At 60.9% G+C, this 20,626-nt stretch overlaps 1 protein-coding gene across 1 annotated transcript in view; it reads right to left on the bottom strand.

The window, feature by feature from the left end:
• The window catches only part of PTPRS (protein tyrosine phosphatase receptor type S), a 96,270-nt gene that overhangs the window by 39,522 nt on the left and 36,122 nt on the right, over positions 1–20,626 (bottom strand). The window contains exons 2-9 of the mRNA XM_025457059.3: positions 19,473–19,671; positions 14,046–14,191; positions 13,394–13,535; positions 8,687–8,875; positions 7,126–7,134; positions 5,483–5,500; positions 2,746–2,856; positions 884–895 (exon numbers count right to left, since the gene is read on the bottom strand). Of these exons, the coding sequence (XP_025312844.1) occupies positions 884–895; positions 2,746–2,856; positions 5,483–5,500; positions 7,126–7,134; positions 8,687–8,875; positions 13,394–13,535; positions 14,046–14,191; positions 19,473–19,563 (718 nt within the window). The 5' untranslated portion in view covers positions 19,564–19,671. The remainder of the gene's footprint in view (positions 1–883; positions 896–2,745; positions 2,857–5,482; positions 5,501–7,125; positions 7,135–8,686; positions 8,876–13,393; positions 13,536–14,045; positions 14,192–19,472; positions 19,672–20,626) is intronic.

The following is a 20,626-nucleotide window of genomic DNA, read 5'->3' as shown; positions in this document are numbered from 1 at the left end:
CTCTCCCCACGCACCCCACTGTCCATCTAGGTCACCTCCCTTGTGCCCTCGAGCCCGGGTGGTCACTTTCTGCCCCGGCATCCCAGCTGTGGGACCCCTACCGCCCTCCCGGATGGTAGCTGGGACAGGAACACTGGCTTTTAAGTCACAATGCGTTTGGAGAACAACCACAGAACAGCTCAGCCCAAGAAACCGAAACCAAATAGCACAGAAACACAAGACAGAACCAAAGACGAAACGCTTTGGGGGTAGAAGGGGACCGGGTGAACGGGGATGGGAGGGGGAAAAAAAAACGAACTGATCGGTTTTTTCCCCCCCAAAACAAAACAAAACCAAAATAATAGTAATAATAACTAAATAAAAGAAAGAAATACGAAGAAAACCAAAGGAGAAAAACAGAACAGGAGACGAGAAACACTCCAACAGAAGGCGCTGGGAATTCACCAAACCAAACCGACAAGAGTGGCATGCAGAGAAATTTTTACATTCTCCCGGCATGCATCAGGCCCAAGTTACCATGACGACGAGGAGTGCAAAAAACTTAGCAACAACATTACCAACGGATGCATAGAGGCGACCACAATGCAAGCATCGCATGTGTGCGGCCGGCCCTAGGCCGGGCTGGGCGCGGCTGAAATTTTCGTGTCTTTCTGGGTTTTTGCTCTCACTTGGCGGTTTTTTGTTTTGTTTTGTTCGCTTTGTGCTTACTATTCATATTCCGTCATTCATTTATTTATCTTTTAGTTCTTTTGCTATCATTTTCCGTGTGCGTGTCTGTGTGTGTGCGCGTGTGCGTGTCTGTGTGCGTTTCGTGTGTGTGTGTGTCACTTTCAGAATGTAAAAATGTGGGTAAAGAAAGTAAAAAAGAAAAAAACACACCAACCTTCTCGAAGCTCTGAGGGATGTAAAGGGGGTTTGATGCAGAACACAATGACATGGGGAAAAGAGAAAAAATAGGGGAGATACAGAGAGTAAAAAGAGGACTTCCCAAGGCTAAAAGCTGCAATAGTTTGTTGTTTTTTTCTTTAAACCAAAAAAAAAAATTAAAATTAAAAAATAAAAAAGAACAGCAATGACCTTTTTTTTTTTTCTTTTCTTGACATATTACATTTGTCTTCCACGATTCTTTTTTTTTTTTTTTTTAATTCATTTCTGGAGCGTCTGAGACCCAGGCAAAGATTGGGAGTCTGGACCCCCCAAAAGATCAGAGGCTCATGCTGGGGACCCCACCTCCAGGGGGCTGAGGACACAGGGGTCCCCCTCCCTCGTCGCACCCTTGCTAGAGGCCTCCCCCCCACCCCATCATCCCATGCCTGCTGTCCGTCCACGCTCTCCTCGAACCCTGCCAGACTTACAAACCCCCATCCCAGGTGTTTGCAGAGAAATAAGCAGGTTAGACGAAGACCAGTCAGCTGGAGTCACGGACGCGCTATAACTCACCAGAGGTGCCGTGGCAGCGGATCGGTGTGTGCCCCCTGCCCACCCTCGCGCCCATGGCCCTGTTCCCTCCCGCCACGCGGCCTCCTCCTCAGAGACAGCCCCTGTGGAGCTGTGCTTGGTGGGGACCAAGCGGGGAGGGTCTGTGGGGGGGAGGGAGGAGCTGCCCAGCCTCCCAGCTGGGGTATGGCAGGGATCCGGTGCCTCGAGTGGGAGAAACTGAGGCCCAGGGAGGTGTGAGTGAGGTCAAGTACACGGAGCCAATCAGGGCAGCCCTGGGGCTCGAAGGGGGCCTGTTTCCTGGCAGCAGGAGCTGTTTCTACCACGAATCTGATCAGAAACAGCCACTGGGAGGCGGGGAGGGGAGCAGAGCAAATGGTGGAGGAGGAGGCGGATTAAAATTTCTGAAAGAACCGAAGAGAACCAACACAGCGGGGAGAGGGGTCGACGCAGGCCTCTGGGGACCCGGGGAGCCCCCCGGTGCCTCTGAGGGACACCAAGGGACCCAGAAGGAAGTCAGTGTAGACGCTTCCCAGGGCCTCCTTGGGGACGGGGTGGGGGGTGGGGGGCCGGGGCCAGGACCCGGGCTTCGGGCCTGCCGAGAGCGACAAGCCTCGCCGGCGTGCCGTGCCTGCCGCAGCCTGACGGGGTGCCAAGCCCCAGGCGTAGACGCCTGCTGTGGCCCCGGCCTCGCTTGGGCCGAAACGAGTCCTTTCCTGAGGGCAACGAGGAGAAAAACTAGAGCACCGGGCTCCGGGACAGCCGAAGGTGCGGGGGCCGGCGGCGGGGGGCGGCCTCAGGGACCCCTCCCCAGCTCTCAGCCTGAGGGCGCTGGGGGGGGTGAAGCGGGGAGCTACGAGAGGCCACGGAGTCTGGAGAAGCAAAGCAAGCACACAGCGAAGGGAAGGCACGGCACGACACACCACAGAAGCCGACTCAGATGGGCGGGCGGGCGGGCGGGCGGGCAGAGGCCTGCAGGCTCCCCCAGCCCTGTGGGCCCAAGGCTGACCCCCTGGCCCTGCCCCGTTCCCTCCTGCCTCCCCACCAAGTCCTGCAGCCCGTGGGGTGTCTGCCACAGGCACGGGGGCGGGGGGGTGTAAACAGCCCCCGTTTTAGAGAGGTAAACTGAGGTCCAGAGAGGGATGCCGCCCTCACCCAAGGTCCTGCTGCGACCAGGGGGTGGGTGGGGGGGGCCCTCCCGCTCGGGTCTGCAGGGAACAGGGGAGCCCGGAGGCTGTGAGCCCAAGGAGGGAGGGGGAACAGGAGAGGACGGGTCCCTGCCTTCGACCTGGATACGGCGTTCCCTACCTCGCACGTAGAGGTTGGCGGGTGAGGAATAGCGCACGCCGGCACTGTTGGTAGCCACGCACTCGTATTTGCCTTGGTCGGTCTCCTCGCTGCTCTCAATCTGCAGGGCCCCTGTGGGAAGAGGGGAGAAAGCCTGGCCAGTCAGGGAGGGCCTGGGCATGGGCTGGGCGGGCTGTCCCAGAGCCCTGTTGCGTCCGTCTCTCGTTCTCTCTGGGCCAGAGAGGCAGACGGAAGAGATGAGTTAGGCTGCAAGCCCTAGCCGGGCGAGGGGCCTCCCTGGCTCGTCCCCCCCCCACTCCAAGCCTAGCCCAACACCAGCCTAAATGCACTGCGTTCCCCCCCGAAATGCTCCATCCTCACTGTGAGAGCCGGTGGACACACGGCTGGTGCGTCAGAAAGGACTGCCAAGTTTACCAACGAGGTATGTGCCACGGAGGTGGGTTTGCAAAAGCACTGAGCGAGGCTCTCCGGGCGAAAGGGGGGACGCTGAGTTGGCATTCACTACCCACAGCAGTCATCTCAAAGACCCTGGGGCCTGAGGGGCGACCACAGGAAATAGCACAGGTTCACCAAGCTGCTGGTTGCTTTGCTGGTTCCAACCACTGCCCATGTGTAAACGAGCGGGGATCCGGGATCCTCGAAGTGTGTTTGAAAGGACAGGTCTCAAAGCCTGCAGTGCCCATGAATGGAGAGACGAGGTTGTCTAACTGAAATTTTAGGACCGGGAAACCTCTCATGTGAGCTAAGATAAAGGATGCTGAGACCGAAAAACATCAAGTATGTCTGAAATCAAAAAACCTGGATTGGGACGCCTGGGCTCAGCGGTTGGGCGCCTGCCTTTGGCCCAGGGCATGATCGCGGACCAGGATCCCGCATCAGGATCCCCGCATGGAGCCTGCTTCTCCCTCTGCCCGTGTCTCTGCCTCTCTCTCTGTGTGTCGCTCATGAATAAATAAAATCTTAAAAAAAGAAAAAAAAAAAAACCTGGATTAAAGCCCCCATATTGTACCTGAAACCAATTGAAGAGGAGCTTGGCTTTCCCCATGGACTCCCCTGAACGTGATCTAAGCGGGTCTGAATTCGCCCACAAGTCTTAAAACCACAGGCCTGGATTCAGGATCTTGGTGCTGACAAGGAAGCAAATGAACTTCCTCAAGTGTGTTTGCAATTACAGTCCTAGACCCGGATCCACCGTACTCGTGGGTTAACAGGGAAACTTTCCGAGTGTCTGAAATCAGACGTCCGAATGAAAACCTCGGATCCCCGCAAATAAAACTGAGGTTGAAATGCCACAAACGTGTTTGAAAATCACAAGCCAGATAAAAAAAAAAAAAAAGAATCTGTTGGCCGTGAGTGACTAAAAGCTTAAAGGGGCCAATTTTTCTCAAGGATACTTAAAATCGCAGGCTCAAGTTGAAGGTTTTAATGCTCATGACTCTACGAAAAGAGGGTCGATTTCCCATCTGTGTTTGAAATCGCAGGCCCCGGGTCAAATACGTTACTTGCCACGAACATGTAAAAATGAATGAGCCTTCTCGAGAACATACGAAAGGACAGGCCTTGATCAAACACCGCCGTGCCCACGAGTAAACGAGGACGAGGCTAACACTCCCTCGAGGATCTCTGAAGCCACGAGTCTGGAACAAGCCCTCATTTTCACAAGTGAGCGAAGCTGCGCGAACATCTTTGAGGAAGTTTGAAATCACAGACCTCAATAAGACACTCCAACGCCCGCGAGTAAATAAAAGATGAGGCAAATGTTTCCACGAGTATGTTTGAAATCGAAGGCCTGGATCAAAAGTCTTCGTTCTCATAACTAAATTTGTACGAATGTCTGAATCACAGGCCTGGCCGCACATGCGTGGGGACCACGAGTGAAGGGAAGACGAGTGACTATCTCCAAGTGTGTCTGAATCACAGGTATCAGAGTTCCTGGTACCAGGAGGCCACAAAAATCCAGCCCAAGCTCCCAAGGAGACGCCTCTACCCAGCTCTTCGTGGCTGTCCCATGGAAATGACAGGGACCCCAAAGGAGGACCCCCGATTAGATTCTTTGGGGGCTACAGAGGCAGGCTGCCCCCCATACCCCACTTCTTACTTTCCCCCTGACCTCCAGGGCTCTGAACAGCAGGCAGGCAGGCACTACTGAGGAGGCCCAGAGAGGGCAGGGGGCCTGCCCTAGGTTGCACAGCATTTCGTGGCAAAGCCAGGACTAGCCACTGACTCCCACCCAGGCCTATTCTAGTCTATTCCAGTCAGCACTGGGTTGGGGGTGGGGGTTGGCCTTTGAGACTGCAGGTCTCTCTGCTCCCTTGGGCTGGACCCCCTAGAACCAAAGGAGCGGTAGAGCCAGAGGGACCCCTCTGCAAGCCCATTTTAGAGATGGAAAGACTGAGGCCGGAGAAAGACAAGGCCCATGTACAGAGCTACGATCAGAAGCCTGGCTCCCAGAGCTGTGGGGGGACGTGGGAGGCACTGACCCCTCCTGTGGGGACGGCCCCTGCCCTGAGGCCAGGTCCTGAGTGAGGGGCGATCGAGGCCACACTCGGCCCCCCAGCCACACACAGCGACACAGACAGAGACTGGACAGACACTGGGCAGGGTGGCAATGGGGAAATATGTGGAAGAGGCCTGGGCATAAGCCCCCCGTGGAGCCTGGGGGCCGAGTGGGCAGTGGGAGAGAGAGAGAGAGAGAGAGAGAGAGAGTGAGTGGGTGGGTGAGGAAAGAGCCTCTTACCTCGGATCGGAGTGCTTTCTGTAAGGGAAGCAGAGAGAGTCAAGTGAATTTGAGAAGGCAGTCCTGGGGGGCCGGGGGGCCCCAGGGAGGCCAGGCTGGGCCACAAGCCAGGCCCGTCCACTCTGCCCCCAGGGGGGTGGGGGACGGAGCCAGCCCTGAGCCCTGCAGGTGCAGAGCAGGATCTGAGGGCTGGGCAGTCAGGAAGGCTTCCCACAGGAGGCGGCCGTCTCCTGGAGAAGGAGGGACTGCGTCTAGAAGCCCCTCTAGACTGGTCTCAGTGGGGTCACTATGGCCCCGGGGAGGATTACGGCCCAGCCCTGGTGGCTGCCTTCCCTGTGGGCCGAGGGAGGGAGGTCACAGACCTCCCTTCCTTCTTTCCTTCTTGGAAGGGACGGGAGTGAGGAGGGGCTCAGGGTCTTGTTAGAGATGGGGGTGGGAGGGGGGTTAGTGCCCCAGGGCTGGGCATTAATAAAGCAAAGGGGAGGCGTCACAGACAGGACAGTAAGGGGCACAGGGAGGAGCAGTGAAAAGGGACCAGGGCAGGGGGAGGGGGCCCGCTGCCGCCCCCCCGTAATGTCCAAAAGGAAAAGAGGAAAGGGCGACCTTGGGGGGGGGGCAGGGCAACTCGGGACACACACAAACAGGCGGTCCCGGGCGCTTTACCCCACCCTTGCTCATCTTCCTGGGATAGGTGCAGTCTCCTCTCTCTGGCAACGGACTGCAGACGCCCCAAGAACAAGGGGACCCCGAGGCCAGGGCAGAGGCGCCCCCGGGAGAGAGAGAACATAGCTCCTTCCACGTGGCATGGGCAAACCGGTGGCCAAGCCGAAGCCCAGAGAGGCCAGCAAAGTCCTACACCAGGCGTTGGGTGGGAGTAGGCGGGTGGGTGGGCTCGGAATCCAGGTCTGCAGCCTCCCAGGCCCCTGTCTTATTTCTTACAGAATCCTCAACCCGATGAGGCCCCTTTCTCCTCTTTACGTGGGGTGGGGGAGGAATAGGAAGTTGCAATGAGGACCAGAACCCAGGTGAGTGGGATTCCAGAAGCCAAAGAACGGGACCTCCCAAGATGGCCAAGCAGCCCGTGGCCACTATATCGGGAGGAGAGGATAAACCTCTTGGGTGTGAAAGGTGGTTCTACAGCTTACTCTGAGAAAGAGAAGAAAGAACTTCCACGGGCCAATATCAGTCATTCTCACTTTAGTAAGAATCAGTCACAGCAGCTGGTTTCAGGGGATTCAGGCCAGATGCTGTTAAAGAGGAGCCCTGAGACCCAGCTCCCAAACTTCCATAAGTCCCTCATTTTCCAGCAGCATCAAAGCCAGGAACCTCACGAGCTCTAGGATTGCGCTCATTTCCCCTTAGCACCCAGTTCCCCACTCTGGGGTCCAACTGGCCCCCTCTGCGGCCTTGTGTGTTTTCCTCTTTTCCTTTTGGACTCCTCTCTGCAGCCCCCTGGTGCCTGACGGGGGAGGGCTGGGCGGCTGGTGGGGGAGGGGGTCGTTAGTAAACATGCCACTTGGAGTGTGGGTCACCGTTACTGTCACAGTGGCTGTTAGTCTGGGGGGAGGGGGCAGGGGGGTGGGGTGGGGAGGGGAACCAAGAGGGGACGTTAGTTGCTGACGTGGTGAAGAAACGAGACTTACCAAAGGTCTCTGAACGTTTACAACAGGGGGACAAGAAAAGAGAACAGGATCATTAATGGGCGTGAGGCAGAAACCCGTATCCTCTCGGGGGCGGGGGGGGGTGGGGTGGCCGGAATAATCATCAGGTTTATTAGGATCAAGGAAGCAGCAAGCACCTGGTCCGTGCCCTGGGGGGGGGGGGGAGGGGGACACCTGGTGACCCGGAGACCCAGATGAAAGACCCTGCTCTGGGGACATAGGTGACACTGGCCCAGGCGATGGGGCCCGGGCTCCATGCTCATCATGGGCTCACCCCCTCGGGGCCACGATGGCAGAGGCCAGCAGGGAAGCAGCTGGATCCCGGGGCTGCCGTCGCTCCCAAGTGGGACCCCCACCCAGAGTGGCAGGTAACTGGAGACAGGATGGGGGGGCGGGAGGGGGAAAGGCCGTGTCTCTCCCCAGGGGAGACATTTCTGGGGTCAGCATCTGCCCCTTCTCACAGCTTGGGTCGTTGCTGGGGAGGAGTGGGGCGCAGAGGACAGGCAGACGGGCCCCCCGCCCCCGGAGGATGAGACCGGGCAGCGTGCGTGGGGGTGTTAAGAACAACCGGGAAGCCTTCAGGTGGGGGTGGCTCCAGGCGGGGTCCTCAGAGGAAGGGGGAGAGAGGGCTAAGTGGAGGGGCGCCCGGGAGGGACGCACGTGAAAGAGGGAGGAGGCAGGAGGCGAAGCCCCCGTGTGCGGCTGGCAGGCCCACACCCCCGGGGAGCAGGTGAGGCCGGCACAGGGAGGCCAGACACGCACACACAGACTTGTCATGAAGCAGCGGGAGGGACAACCGACACGACACACACACACACACACAGAGGCCCCCAGACAGACAGACTCACAGATGGGGCACGTGGGCACTAGGCCGAGACACGACCGTGGAACCGCCCATCCCGAGGCAGCCGAGGCCTCGACAAGCAGCCGGACGGGCCGTCTGGACCCCGTTATATCCTCGCGGGACGCACCTACGGCCTCAGCAGGGGACACCCTCTCCCTCTACCACCTTCCAAGCCGCCCCAGTATCCTGTCTGTGCCCCGTGACACCCCCAGTGGGGAGGCCCTGCAGACGGGCACCCTCGCCACTCTCTCCCCGGCTCCCCCGCCCCTCTGCGTGAGCCGCACTGTGTCCCCGCTGCGAGGGCCGTGCGGACACCCACCACCTCTGTGGCTTTCCTTCACCTGCAACTGTCTGTGCCTCGACAGGACTGCAGGGCTTGGGGACTGGGGACACTCTGCCCCTGCCGGTCTCCCCAGCTCCCCGTCACTGTGCACAGCAGGGTGCACCGTTACAGCCCCCCCCCCCCCCCCGGGTGCAGACAAGCTCTCCCCCTACCATCTGCCCTAGCTCCCTGCTACCCCTGCCTGGGGATGCCCCACGGTACCCCCGCCGGCTCAGCTCTGAGGACACTCCCCACGCCAACGCCGCCCACGGCTGCACGTCCCCTCTGCCGTTCCGCCTCCCACTAGCCGGCAGGGCTTGGGCCCTGGAGACGCCGCCCTCCGTGGCTCCCGCACCCTCCCGGCCACCGCTGCTCACCTGACCGCAGCTGCTTTATGCGCCCGTTGCTGGCACTGGGGTCCACAGGCAAGAAGTCCTTGAACCAGGTGATCTCGGGGTCGGGGTTGCCGCTGGCAGCGCAGAGCATGGTAGCCGTCCGCGTCCGCTCCACCACTTTCAGCTGGGGGCCCATGTCAATGTTGGGGAAGCCGGGGGGCAGCTGGTCCTCTGAGGGGGACACAGGGGAAGAACACAGGGCGGGGGCCGGGTCACCACATGGCCAGCCCTCCAGGGTAGTTTCCCGCCTGCCACATGGGGCGGGGGTGGGGGGTGGGGGGGCGTGGATCATTCCTACTCATGGGTGAGCTGGAGGGGGGCGGGGGGCATCAGGCCCAGCTGGTGCTTCTCACCATGGGCCACTCTGCCACCAAGGGGACAAGTGGAGATGTCTGGGGCACATTCTGGGTGTTGCACCTGGGCTGGGGACCAGGGAGGTTGCTCATATCCCATAACGTCCAGGATGCCTCCTCTGCGGCGCCCCCCAAGTCAGCAGTGCCCAGCGGGGGAGACCCTGGGGGTCTCTGACAACACCCAGGGGCAGTTTTAAAAACAGACTCGGGCGCCTCGGTGGCTCAGTGGATTAAGAGAACGACTCTTGATCTCGGCTCAGGTCCTGATCTTTTGCCCCGTGTGGGGCTCCACACCCAGCGGGAGTCTACTGGGGAGTCTTTCTCTCCCCCTGCCCTCGTTCTAGAACATAAGCTGAAGCCCATACCCCTGGCTGCATGCCCTTCCACTCTGGCCCCCACTGTCCTCTGGAGGGACCCAGGATCCTTGCCCACCACCGCCCCGCCGGCCTCGGCAGCCCCATATTGAGCCACCCTCATGCTCTCCCCATCCAGCCACAGAAACCTCCTTGTTCCTCACAGATGTCAAGCTCCCTCTGCGTCCCCCCCACCCCAAGTTCATATGCTGAAGTCCTCAGAACGTGATTCTCGGAAGGTCGGGTCTTTAAGGGGGTGACTACATTAACATGAGGTCGCTGGGGTGAGTCCTGATCCAACCTGACCGGTGTCCTTAGGAGGAGGAGGGATGAGGACACAGACACGCAGAGGGCTGACCGCGTGAGGACACGGGGAGAAGACGGCCGTTGGCACGCCTGGGAGACAGGCCCCGGGAGGAACCAGCCCTGCCCACACGCCAATCTCAGACTCCCCACCCCCAGGACTGGGAGAGAATATGTGGTTCAAGCCGCCCAGATGGTGGGACTCAGTTACGGCAAACCCGTGCAGTCCCCACCCCGCCTGACGGCCAAGTGACAACAAAACTGATCACACGTGGTGCTGCTAAACCGAAGGCAAACAGGTGGGAACGTGGGTGGTACAAACTGTACGAGGAGGGGTGTTCTGGGGCCACCTGCCAGAGACCCCAACCCTCAGCTCCGCATCTATGGTTTCCACGTGCCGTGTGCTACAAGAGGAATGCAGAGTGTCCCCGGACAGCAGGAGGCTGCCGGCAGCCTAAACAGCTGCCAATGGGGATCTGTCACATACACACCCCAGGCCACCCATGGGATGCGATACTGAAACAGGCAGGAGTTGCCTTATGAGGTCCCAGGCATGCTAAGTGGACGGGGTTCAAAATCAAAGATGGTATAGACAAAGGAGGGAAAACTATTGCCAGAGGCCAAACCCGGCCCTTAGCTTGTTTTTATTAATAAAGTTTTATTAGCACGTGGCCATGCCCATCTGTGTCCACGTCACCTACAGCAGCTTCCTGGCTAGGACAGCCGAGCTGAGAAGCTGCGATGAATGAAGACTGGCACGCAGAGTCAAAAATATCTGCTCTCTGGGGGCACCTGGGTGGCTCAGCAGTTGAGCATCTGCCTTCAGCTCAGGGCGTGACCCCGGGGTTCTGGGATCGAGTCCCGCATTGGGCTCCCCGCAGGGAGCCTGCTTCTCCCTCTGCCTGTGTCTCTACCTCTCTCTGTGTCTCTCATGAATAAATATACAAAATCTTTAAAATATATATATACATTTGCGATCTGGTGTTTTACAGAAAAGGCCTGCTGCCTCCTGGAACAGACGGTGCTGCTATCTGTGCAAAGGGAAATGGTGCACGGGTGTTTGCTCACAGATGCCCAGAAGGGGCAGTGGGCATGGGTGGGCATGTTGGAGCACAGGGACGGGGGGAGAGATGGGTGAGAGACCACCATGCAGGGAATCTGAGCCCAGGGCACGGCGCAGGGGGAGGTCGGGAGGCCAAGATGGGGCAGGGGAGAGGCAGGCCGGGCAGCACCATTCCATTCCTCTAGCGGAAGGAGAGCTATGGTCCTGGTCCAGGGGTGCCTGGAGGGCAAATGGCCCCAGACCAGGGCCTGCACACTCTGTACCAGGCACTCTCCTGGGCCCTCCTCAAAGATGGGACCTCGTTCACAGAGGGGGATACTGAGGCTGGGGCAGAAACAGCCGCTGCAGCTCATACAGCCAGGACGCGGCAAGGCTGGGATTTGCACTCAGGCCTGGGGAGGCTGGGGAGGGGCCGGCTGGAACCTCCATCCCCCGGACTGGACCTACTCGAGTCCGAGCGGGTGGCTGGACCGTGTCCAGTGTGGCCCAGGCCCCGTGTCTGTTCTCCTTGGGCCCGAGGCCGGAACCCCAAAGGTGGCTCTGATTGGCTACCCATGACGTCACTGGAAGTGAAGGCCAAAACCACGAGGCCCCGCGTCTTGGCGCTCAAGGCGGGCATGTGCGCGCCCGCTCCCCGAGGACGCATCCACGCCCCACGCGTGCTCACACGTGAGTGCTTCCCCTGCGCGTGCAGCCCCCGGGGGGTCCCCGTGAGAGCGTGTGGGTGGCCGCCGGCGGGGCGGGCACTGGGGGAGGCCGCGCCCGGCGCTACCGAGAGCTCCTAATTAAACAAAAATGTTCGCCGCGTACCGCATTGTGCCCGATTCCTCGGAGTTTAATTAAAACAACAGCATGGAAGGCGTGAGCGGAGTCCCGATCAGAGGGCGGGAGGGAGGCAGGCAGAGGGGCCCGGCGGCCTGGGCCTAGCCCCCCCCCCGGGCGGCATGCGGGGAGGGGGGCACAGGCGCTCCGGGGTCAAAGGCCTCCGGGGCTGGGCATCCGGCCCCAGGATGAGCGGAGCCAAGGAGGCCCTGCTGGGGGGCAGGGAGCGCTCGGCTCTTTCCCACCCAGGCTCGGGGCGGCCGGGCGGCTAATAGATTCACAGCGTGGCCTTTTAACTCTCGGAGCGCTCACAACGGAGGCTGGCACGGGCAGCGGGAGGCAGGCTGTTCCGTCTGTGCCCGGGAAAGGTCAGGGCGGGAGTATCTGCTGGGAAGAGGCGGGCCGCGCGGGCTCCCTGCACCCCCCCCCCCCAGCAGGACGGGCTCCAGGACCCACGGGCCTCTTGCTAACCAGATGGTCCGGGCGGAGCGTTCCGAGGGAGGCACCCCGTGCAGGCTGCGCCCAGGGTGCCAGACAAAGTGCCCGCCCCACCCCGGGGGCCTGTGCGCCACCCACCCCGGCTCTGCGGCCCTGGGAGAGGCTGGGGGGGTGTCGCCCCCGAGAGCCACCTCCCACCCAGAGGCCGTCGGTGGCTCACTCTTGAAGATGCGAGAGGGTCGGGGTGCTGACCCCGGCAGAGCCCATGCACGTGAGAGCTACAGGAGGGCAGCGGGAGTCGTCCCCGCTCACCCCGGAGTGACACTGGGTGGCCAGAGTCTCTCCCGCGCAGGCTCCACCCACCGGGCTCACCCTGGTTCACATGACCACCCCTCGTGTACAGTGTGGGGAGCATCCTTATTCCCCTTCCCACCTTGGGAGGTGCAGAAGCGCAGCTCACGGAGGTTTATTAACCTGCCCGGGTCACTGGGCAGGCAGGAGGGAGCAGCTAGGGGTGGGAGGTCTGTGGCGAGGCTGTCTGAAGGGTGCTGCCGCGCAACGAGAGAGCGATTTCCTGCTGCCCCCTGGCCCGCCGGAGCGAGGCTAGCAAACACCCGGGCAAGGGAGCGTTCCCGAAGGATCAGAGTCAATGTATGGGAGGCGGTGGGCGGCTGTTTGCACCCGTCCAACATCTATTCCTCCTTTCTTCCTCTGGGAGGAACCGCCCCTTACTGAGCCGGTCTGTGTGGGCTGACACCCCCCGACTCCAGGGAGGCCTCTGCCGATTGGAGTATTTGGAGCCGTGAGCACTAGTCCTGGATCACATAGTCCTCTCTGGGGTGAGGGCCTGGGAGTCTGGAGTTACTGGGGGTAAACCCAAGGAGGACCCAGTCACTATGGAGGGAAACCCACCCAGAGGCAGAGGGAGGGGGAGCTCTAAAGACACAGTATGAGCTCCTGGATCTAGCTGAACCTGAAGCTGGCTACTCCACCGACATTCTCAACACAGAGATCAGTGAACGTGTTCTCTCTTATGTGAACCAGTTTGAGGCGGTGACCCCGGGGTTCTGGGATCGAGTCTGATAATCAGAGGAGAGTGATGAAGGTGACAAAGGGGGATGACACTGGTCCCTTAATGCTGCTCTTTCCTGTCAAGGTCCAAGGGATTTATATCCCTACTGGCAGGCTCTGGGCCATGCCAGTGTAACGGGCTGGGGAAGGGCGACCAAGGTCCCCCAGAGAGAAAATCCAAAGCAAGATTTTCAACAATTCCTTTAGCGTCTGTCCCAAAAGCCCCAAGGCCTGGTTCCTCCCACGCATCCCCTCGCCCAACCCCCCACCCTGGGGAGCCCAGTACCTCGGAGGACAGTGAGCTTGGCATGGACCGTGACCTCCCCGGCAGAGTTCTGGGCCACACACTCGTACACATTCTCATCTCGGGGCGTCCGCAGCGGCTGGATCCTCAGCACGGCCCCCGCACTCTGGTCAAACTCGATTGTCTGCCGTGGGCAACAGGGAGAGAGGAGGGTGAGGCTGCGGTCCGGGGGGTGGGGTGCTGGGAGAGGAGCAGGGGCTGTGCTGTGCACGTGGAGGGCCGTCCTGTGCAAACGCACGGCCCACAGAAACCGGGTCCCGTCTGTGCAAGTATGAGGTCTGGGGGGGGGGGGGTGAGAAGCATAGGCAAGTCTGTGTGACAGGTGTGCAGAGGCACGTTGGCCGTAGACGTGTGTCTGGTGGTGCGTGTCATGGAGTTGTGTGTGAGGAGACTGAGAGGCTGGGGCCGTGCTTGAGGGGACACAGCATGTGGCGGCACGGCAGGTGGGACACGCGGCAGGAAGGTGTGAGAGCTGCCCCAGCCACAGTGGGCACCAGTGGGGCACGCCCGGCCTGGCCACCCGTGTTACACTGAGGGCCGTCTCTGCGACACCTGCGGCTGAGCCCGTGGCCCCGTCCAGAGACGGGGTGCTGGCCCCAGACTGTCCCCTCACCCCTCTCAGCCCCCAACTCACCTCAAAGCGCTGCGAATTGACCTTCTTGCCCTTCTTGTTCCAGGTCACCCGTGGCTTGGGGTCGCCCGTGGCCTGACACACGAAGGAGGCCACACCCCCCGACACACCGATCTGGTCCTTGGGTTCTTTGATGAACCTGGGGGGCTCTGGGGAGGGTAGAGCAAGAAAAGGAGGGGTTCGGCGGGCCCAGGCAGGAGGCCAGGACCCCACGGGGCCGTGCAAAATCCTCCCCCGCCCCAGCCCGTCCCCATGCACACCCCCACCCCCAGACCACAGCTAAGCACGCTCACATGTGCTTCCAACCTCACAGGGGCCCCAGAGGATATGGGAGGGGAGCCCTCCCCCAAGACTCTGGGTCCTCAGATTTAGCACCTGGAGGCCCCTAGTGGTGACCAGCCAAACCCTGCCTCCCGGGGGGAGGGCAGTAGGGGGGGTCCTTGGCTCCATCCCGGGAGGCATCCAGACACGAGGGGTTGCGGGGAGGAGCTCAGAGAGGCTGACCGGGTTTCCCAAGGGTAAGATGCTGCCAACACCAGAGCAAGCTCTTATTGAGCACCTACTGTATGCAGGGGTGTGTAGTTCAGTGACATCTAACCCTCCGATGGCACGGAGCGCAGGGCCACCATGGTCCCCGTCCGACACTCAGCAAAGCCAAGGCACAGAGAGGCACAGTCTCTGCTTCGACACGCAGCCAGCCCGTGGCTGAGCCGGGGTTCGAACCAGGCTGGACCCGTGATCATGTTCTCGGCCCCTCCAGTGAGAGAGCCTCGAGTGGGGCCTACGGGGTCCTTAACCCCCTACAGCCTCCACCCTGCACCGGGGACGGACCTGGGCGTCCTGTGAAAGTATATTCCTGTTGCTTTCTCACTGCTGACTTTTCACACTGAAATCTCTGAGCGACACTGGACCTCCACTTGGGGGACGGGGACGCTACGACGGAGCCCATTAAATGAGCTCGGGGAGTCCTGAGATTTTCACTGATAGATTCAAGGGCGGCAGCAGGAGGGCAGGCAGGGGTCCTGTAGGAAACCACCTACCTATCTATCCAGCAAAAGGGGACTGTGGACAGGGGACCACCCCAAAACGGGACAGCAGGCAGCACAAGGGGACAAGGACACTCTCCTAGCCAGCAGGGCAGGAACAGCAAGGTAGAGATACCGTAAGATGCAAAACTGCGAGGGGTAGAAGATATAGGGAAGGTTACAGTTTGTGTGAAAAGAAAAATCAGGAGGGGAGGCAAAGGGAACTGGGGTGCAGAACACAGCGGAGGGGGACCTACTTGGTGCCTTTTTGAGATTTATAACTGCTTAAAGGTTAACGGAAATTATTTTTTAACATAATTCTTTGAGGGGCGCCCGGGTGGCTCAGTGGTTGAGTGTCTGCCTTTGGCTCAGGGTGTGATCCCGGGGTCCTGGGATCGAGTCCTGCACTGGGCTCCCCGCAGGGAGCCTGCTTCTCCGTCTGTGTCTCTGCCTCTCTCTGTGTCTCTTATGAATAAGTAAATAGAACCTTTAAAAAATAGTAATAATAATTCTTTGACCAGGATGGGGTGCCCACCCCAGTGGCCCGACTGGCCTCGCCTCCCTCTACTCAAGGCTGCGCACCCACTGATGTGACCGTGTGTCTGTCTCTCCCAAAAATCGCCACGCGGGCGTGCAGGGCCTCATTCAGCTCCCGCAGCCCTGCGAAGCCGCGGTGGCTAATCACATCGTGCAGATTCAGGGCGCAGAAGCTGCAGCCACACCCGCAGCGCCCAGAGGTGACAGTCTCCCCATCCACAGGCATGTGTCCTATGCTCCCGTCACCCCCAGGCCTGGGGCTGGGCCCTCCTCCTCCCTGGCTCTGGCGGCCTGGGCGGCCCCTCCTCCAAGCCTCAGGATTGGTGACTGGGGCCTTGAGTGTCCCCAGCCAATGTCACGGAGGAAAGTCACTGTGGCCGGGTCAGGAATCTTAATTTGGGGGAAACTCCTCCCTTGGGAGCCCCTGGGAGGAAGGGCAGATGTGTGCTACTGGATGGGACAGGACTGGACGCATCCAGCTGCCTGTTTATGCCTCGGAGCCGGGACACACCCCCGGCACTCTGGGGCGGGGGGCGGGGGGGGGGGACACAGAGGGAGCCCGGCTGGTCCTTCTGGTCCTTCCGCTGGAGTCCCTCCCTCCTCCCTTCATCAGGCCAGCACCTCCCCTGGGGAGCCTTCTCAGATTACCACAGGCTGGGGCAAGAGCTCCTCGGCTGCCTGGGCATCCCCCCATCACGCCGTGATCAAGCTGGGCCCAAAGAGCTGGTCACGTGCCACTCAGCAGGGTGGGCACAGGGCAGCCCCCCCCCCACCCCCTGCCCCGGTCCCGGGGAGCTGGTGACCCCTGCTGCCCACCTAACACTGGACCCACTCACTCCTGAGATCCCCGGCGGCCCTGAGGTCTCCTCAGCCCATCTCCAGGTGGCCCTGGGTCACAAACGACCTGCAAGAGTTTTGTCCGCCCACTGCACCCCCATCAGAAAAACCCCTGCGGACACTCGGGCTCTCTCCTCTGGACAAATCCTCTCCCTCCTCTTCTTGGCTAAGGGGCCCCTGACACAAGAAAGACACCCTGGGGTACGGCAGTTACTCATGGGGAGCAGCCCCCCCGGTGTGTCCTGGGTCCACTGGGCCACACAGAAGCCAGGTCAGAGGTCAGGAAGGGGGAGAGACGGGCGCAAGGTCACCCAGCCTGCGATGGACGAGAGCTGGGACTCCAGCCGGACCGGATCCAGCGACCAACCCCCGGGAATTCCATAAACAGGGCTGTGTTTTCATCCCTGGGAGCACCCCGGGTGTCAGAGTGGTGATGCCACTCCCAGGACTCGTTGGGGGGACCCGCTGAGACCGCTCCAGCTGCACGCGAGGGCCTAATGTCCTGGGGTGCATGCCCTCGTTGCTCCCCGGGGCCCTGCTGTGCTCCCCACAGGACCACCAGGGGGCGCCTGTGAGCACTCGAGTCTCCACCCGCCCTCCAGGGCCCCCTCCCGCCTCCCTGGGTAGGAGCTGAGCCCAGAGTCTTCCCTGAATCCCACAGGGCCCTACAAGACCCGCCCTGACCCCGGTCCTGCCCTCCTCTCTGCCCCATCTCCCTGTCGCCCACGCTGCTCCAGCCAACATGCCTGGGTCCTGCCCCAGGGCCTTTGCACATACCGTTCCCTCTGCTTGGGACCTTTCACCCAGACACCCACAGGGTGCACTTCTCAGCTCCTTAGGTCTCTGCTCAGACGCCACCTCACTGTGACCTTTCCCAGATCTTCTCTCACCCCTTGCAAATGCAGAGCCCAGCCCTCCCCTCACACCCACATCCCCAGCACACCCACCATCAGAGGCACGTAGTGCGTCTCCCTCACTAGACTACGAGCTCCGTAAAGGGGTGGGGGGTTCGTAGTGTCCCCTGTGGCTAAGCCAGTGCTCGGCATACAGTAGGTGCTTATTAAAGGCACACTGAACAAGTGAGAGCATGGGTCCACTGTGGCCACATGACAGAGCCAGGATCTGAACCCAGGCCGAGGCGGTCTCCAAATTCTGTAGCCGCTCCCCTCAACCACGATGGGTCTCCAGCTTGGGCAGACTCAGTTTCCCCTGAGGCTGGTTAATTATCGCGAGAGAAAGACGTCAAAGTAGCAAACGCGTTATTTATCCCACCAGCGTTAAGTTAAACCAGCGATCCTCACCTGGGGCTGGGGGTGAGACCTTGTGGTCATCACAACTGGGGGTGCTCCTGGCATGGAGTGGGTGGGGCCAGGGATGCTGCTGACCCCCCACAGTGCCCCGGACGCCCCGCCCCAGGGAACGGGCTGACCCTGGGATGGATGGATGAAACGCTCAACTGCCTGTCGCCTCTGGCTTGCTGTTCTCACTGCAGGGAACGGAGCCCAGGAAGGCGCAGGCCCTGGCAGGTGACCACACAGACCAGGGCGCAGCCACGGCTGGCTAAGGCCCGCAGGCAGTGTGGTGTGATGGTCAGGGCGCTCACACCACGCAGCCCGGGTTCAAACCTCCGTGTGGCTACCTCCCGACTGTCATGAAGCCTCGGCGAGGCTCAGTTTCCCCATCTGTACAATGGGAACGATGAGAAGAGCATTCATCCCTTCAGCCTGTGGTGGCTGATCTGAATGTTCGGCATCTACTACGAAGCAGCATAGGGCAGCCCGGGGGCCTCAGCGGTTTAGCGCCGCCTTCAGCCCAGGGCCTGATCCTGGAGACCCGGGGTCGAGTCCCACGTCCGGCTCCCTGCATGCTTCTCCCTCTGCCTGTGTCTCTGCTTCTCTCTCTGTGTCTCTCATGAATAAATAAAATCTTAAAAAAAAAAAACAAGCAGCAGCAAGAATGGCCGAGGCAAGTGTGCATGTGCCTGTGCCCGGTGTTCTCACGCAGCAGCAGTAACTACTGTGCTCACCGGGAGAGCGTGGGATTGTGGGCCTGCTACGAGCCAAGCAGCACGCAGGGGCGTCTCACGTGTCCCTGCCGTGGGATTGCCACGGCGTGGACACGTTATGGGTCCCGTTCAGTCAAGGTGGAAACGGCAGCTGAGAGAGGCTGAATCACTAGCCCGGGGTCACACAGCAGGTTGATGGCAAAGTCGGGATTTCAAACCCAGACTAACTACAGATCCCAGTTTCCTTCCTGCTGGCCTGACCCTGTGTGTCCCCAGGGGCCTGAATGACACATCCCCTAGGCCCCTCGTGGTGGGTTGAGCTTGGTGTTGGGCTGAGATCTCACCGTCATCCTTTCCATGTGCCTGCTACAAACAAAACCTGGCCTGCCCCAAACTACACCAAGCCCTTTCTTCACCTTAGGGCCTTTCTGCGCACTAGCACCTTCACCAGTGATGCAATTTCTGTTAGAGAACTCCTACACACCCGCAAAGCCCCAGCTCCAATGTCTTCCTTCCCGAGAAGCCTCTCCTGCCTGGCTCCACCTGGGAAGATTTGGTCACCTGTGTATCTGCCACTTGGGGCCCTGGTGTCTCTATGTGTGGCAAGGGAAGGTGATCTCCGCAGCCTCAAGTGACTTCGAGTGAGTCCCCACCCCGTGAGCCTCAGTTTCTCTTACTGGAAAACGTGCAAGGTAATGAATGGAACCAGCAGGCTCAGGGTTGGAGGCTGGAGGGAGATGAATGAAGCAGGCAGGGTCTGTAGTTCGCACTGGGCTGGGTACGGAGCTGAGGCTGGGGAAACGGACCTCGTCGTCATTACTCCTACTCCTTTTACGACCGTCGTCTTTACCGGCCTCTGAGCCTCCCAGGACTGGCGCACAGTAGGCACTTACGCTCAGCCGCCTTCGTGGAGCACAGAGGCTCTGCTTGCAAAACCAGGGGCCCCGGGGAGGAGGTGGGGACACGTGTGCGCTCACAAACACGCAACACGGACTCGGACGCCCACACGCCCCGCACCGGACTCACCTTCTGCTGCGCAGCCTCCGACCAGCAGGACCACGAGGAGGCCCATGGGACCAACCACAGATGCCACGCTGGGGCCCCAGGCAGGCGCCATGCTTGGCGGCTACCTGCAGCCTCCGGCCTCCACCCTGGAGGGGGACGGTCCCCCCCGGTCCCTCACACAGAGGCCTGGAGCCGAGCCGAGCGTCAGACGGGGCAGCGTCTGCGGAGACAAGGGAGGCAGCGTGAGAAGGGAGAGGGGCAATCCGGGGGGCCTCCGTGGGGGAGGCAGTGGGAGGATCACAGGGGGGCAGGGGAGAGTCACGGGGATGGGGGAGCCAGAAGGTGGGCGCAGAGCCCCTGCTGAAGGCCTGGAGCTTCACATCCCCACGCTGAGGCCCACGCTCCCTGGGACAGCGTTAGGAGGGCCGGTGGGGAAGCAGGAAACGGCCCCCACCAGACCCCAGATCTGCCGGCACCTTGATCTTGGGACTCCCGGCCTCCAGAACCGGGAGAAATACATGTCTGCCGTCCGCAAGCCACCCGGCCTGTGGGACTCTGCACAGCACCCTGAGCGGACAGAGCCAGCTCCCGGTCCCTGGCCAACCCCAAGCCAGGACCGAGCACCAGCGCCAGGGGTGCTCGCAATCCCGGCTTCTCCCCTCTCAGGCTGGGCCTCGGAGGGACGAGGCTCCAGGGAACGGGCCAGCTGCCTGTGCAGCCCGCCCGGCACACCTGCCCGTCCCTGCCCCTGCCCCCTGCCCCCTGCCCCCTGTCCCCTGCCCTGTTCTAGTGCCTCCGCGGCTCCGGCTGCCCCCAGAGGAAGCCACTCCTGCTGATCTCACTTCCTCCTCTCACGGAGGTGCAGCCAAGCTGCCTGAGCTCAATCCCCTGCCCCTGCTGTCCCCACCACCACCACCACTACATGACAGGTCCCAGCTCAGCTGTCACTTTCCTCAGAAGCTCCCCAGCCCACCCCCGCCACCCATTCCACATCCCACAGCTGCAGAAATGAGTAAGGCCATCCTCCACGCCTTTACCCCGGTTTGCGAGTGTTCGTCACTGGGTCTGCTTCTCCCACAAGAATCTCAACTCTTCTAGGGTCGAAGAGTCCCTCGTCCCAGGGCCAAAGCCCCTCCCCAATCTCCACACTGGCCAGAGCCAGGGCAGAGGGCTGG

Source organism: Canis lupus, chromosome 20 (assembly GCF_003254725.2).
Source record: "Canis lupus dingo isolate Sandy chromosome 20, ASM325472v2, whole genome shotgun sequence".
Taxonomy (NCBI): domain Eukaryota; kingdom Metazoa; phylum Chordata; class Mammalia; order Carnivora; family Canidae; genus Canis; species Canis lupus.
Note: the sequence above shows the minus strand (reverse complement) of the source record. Positions and strands in the feature narration are given on the sequence as shown.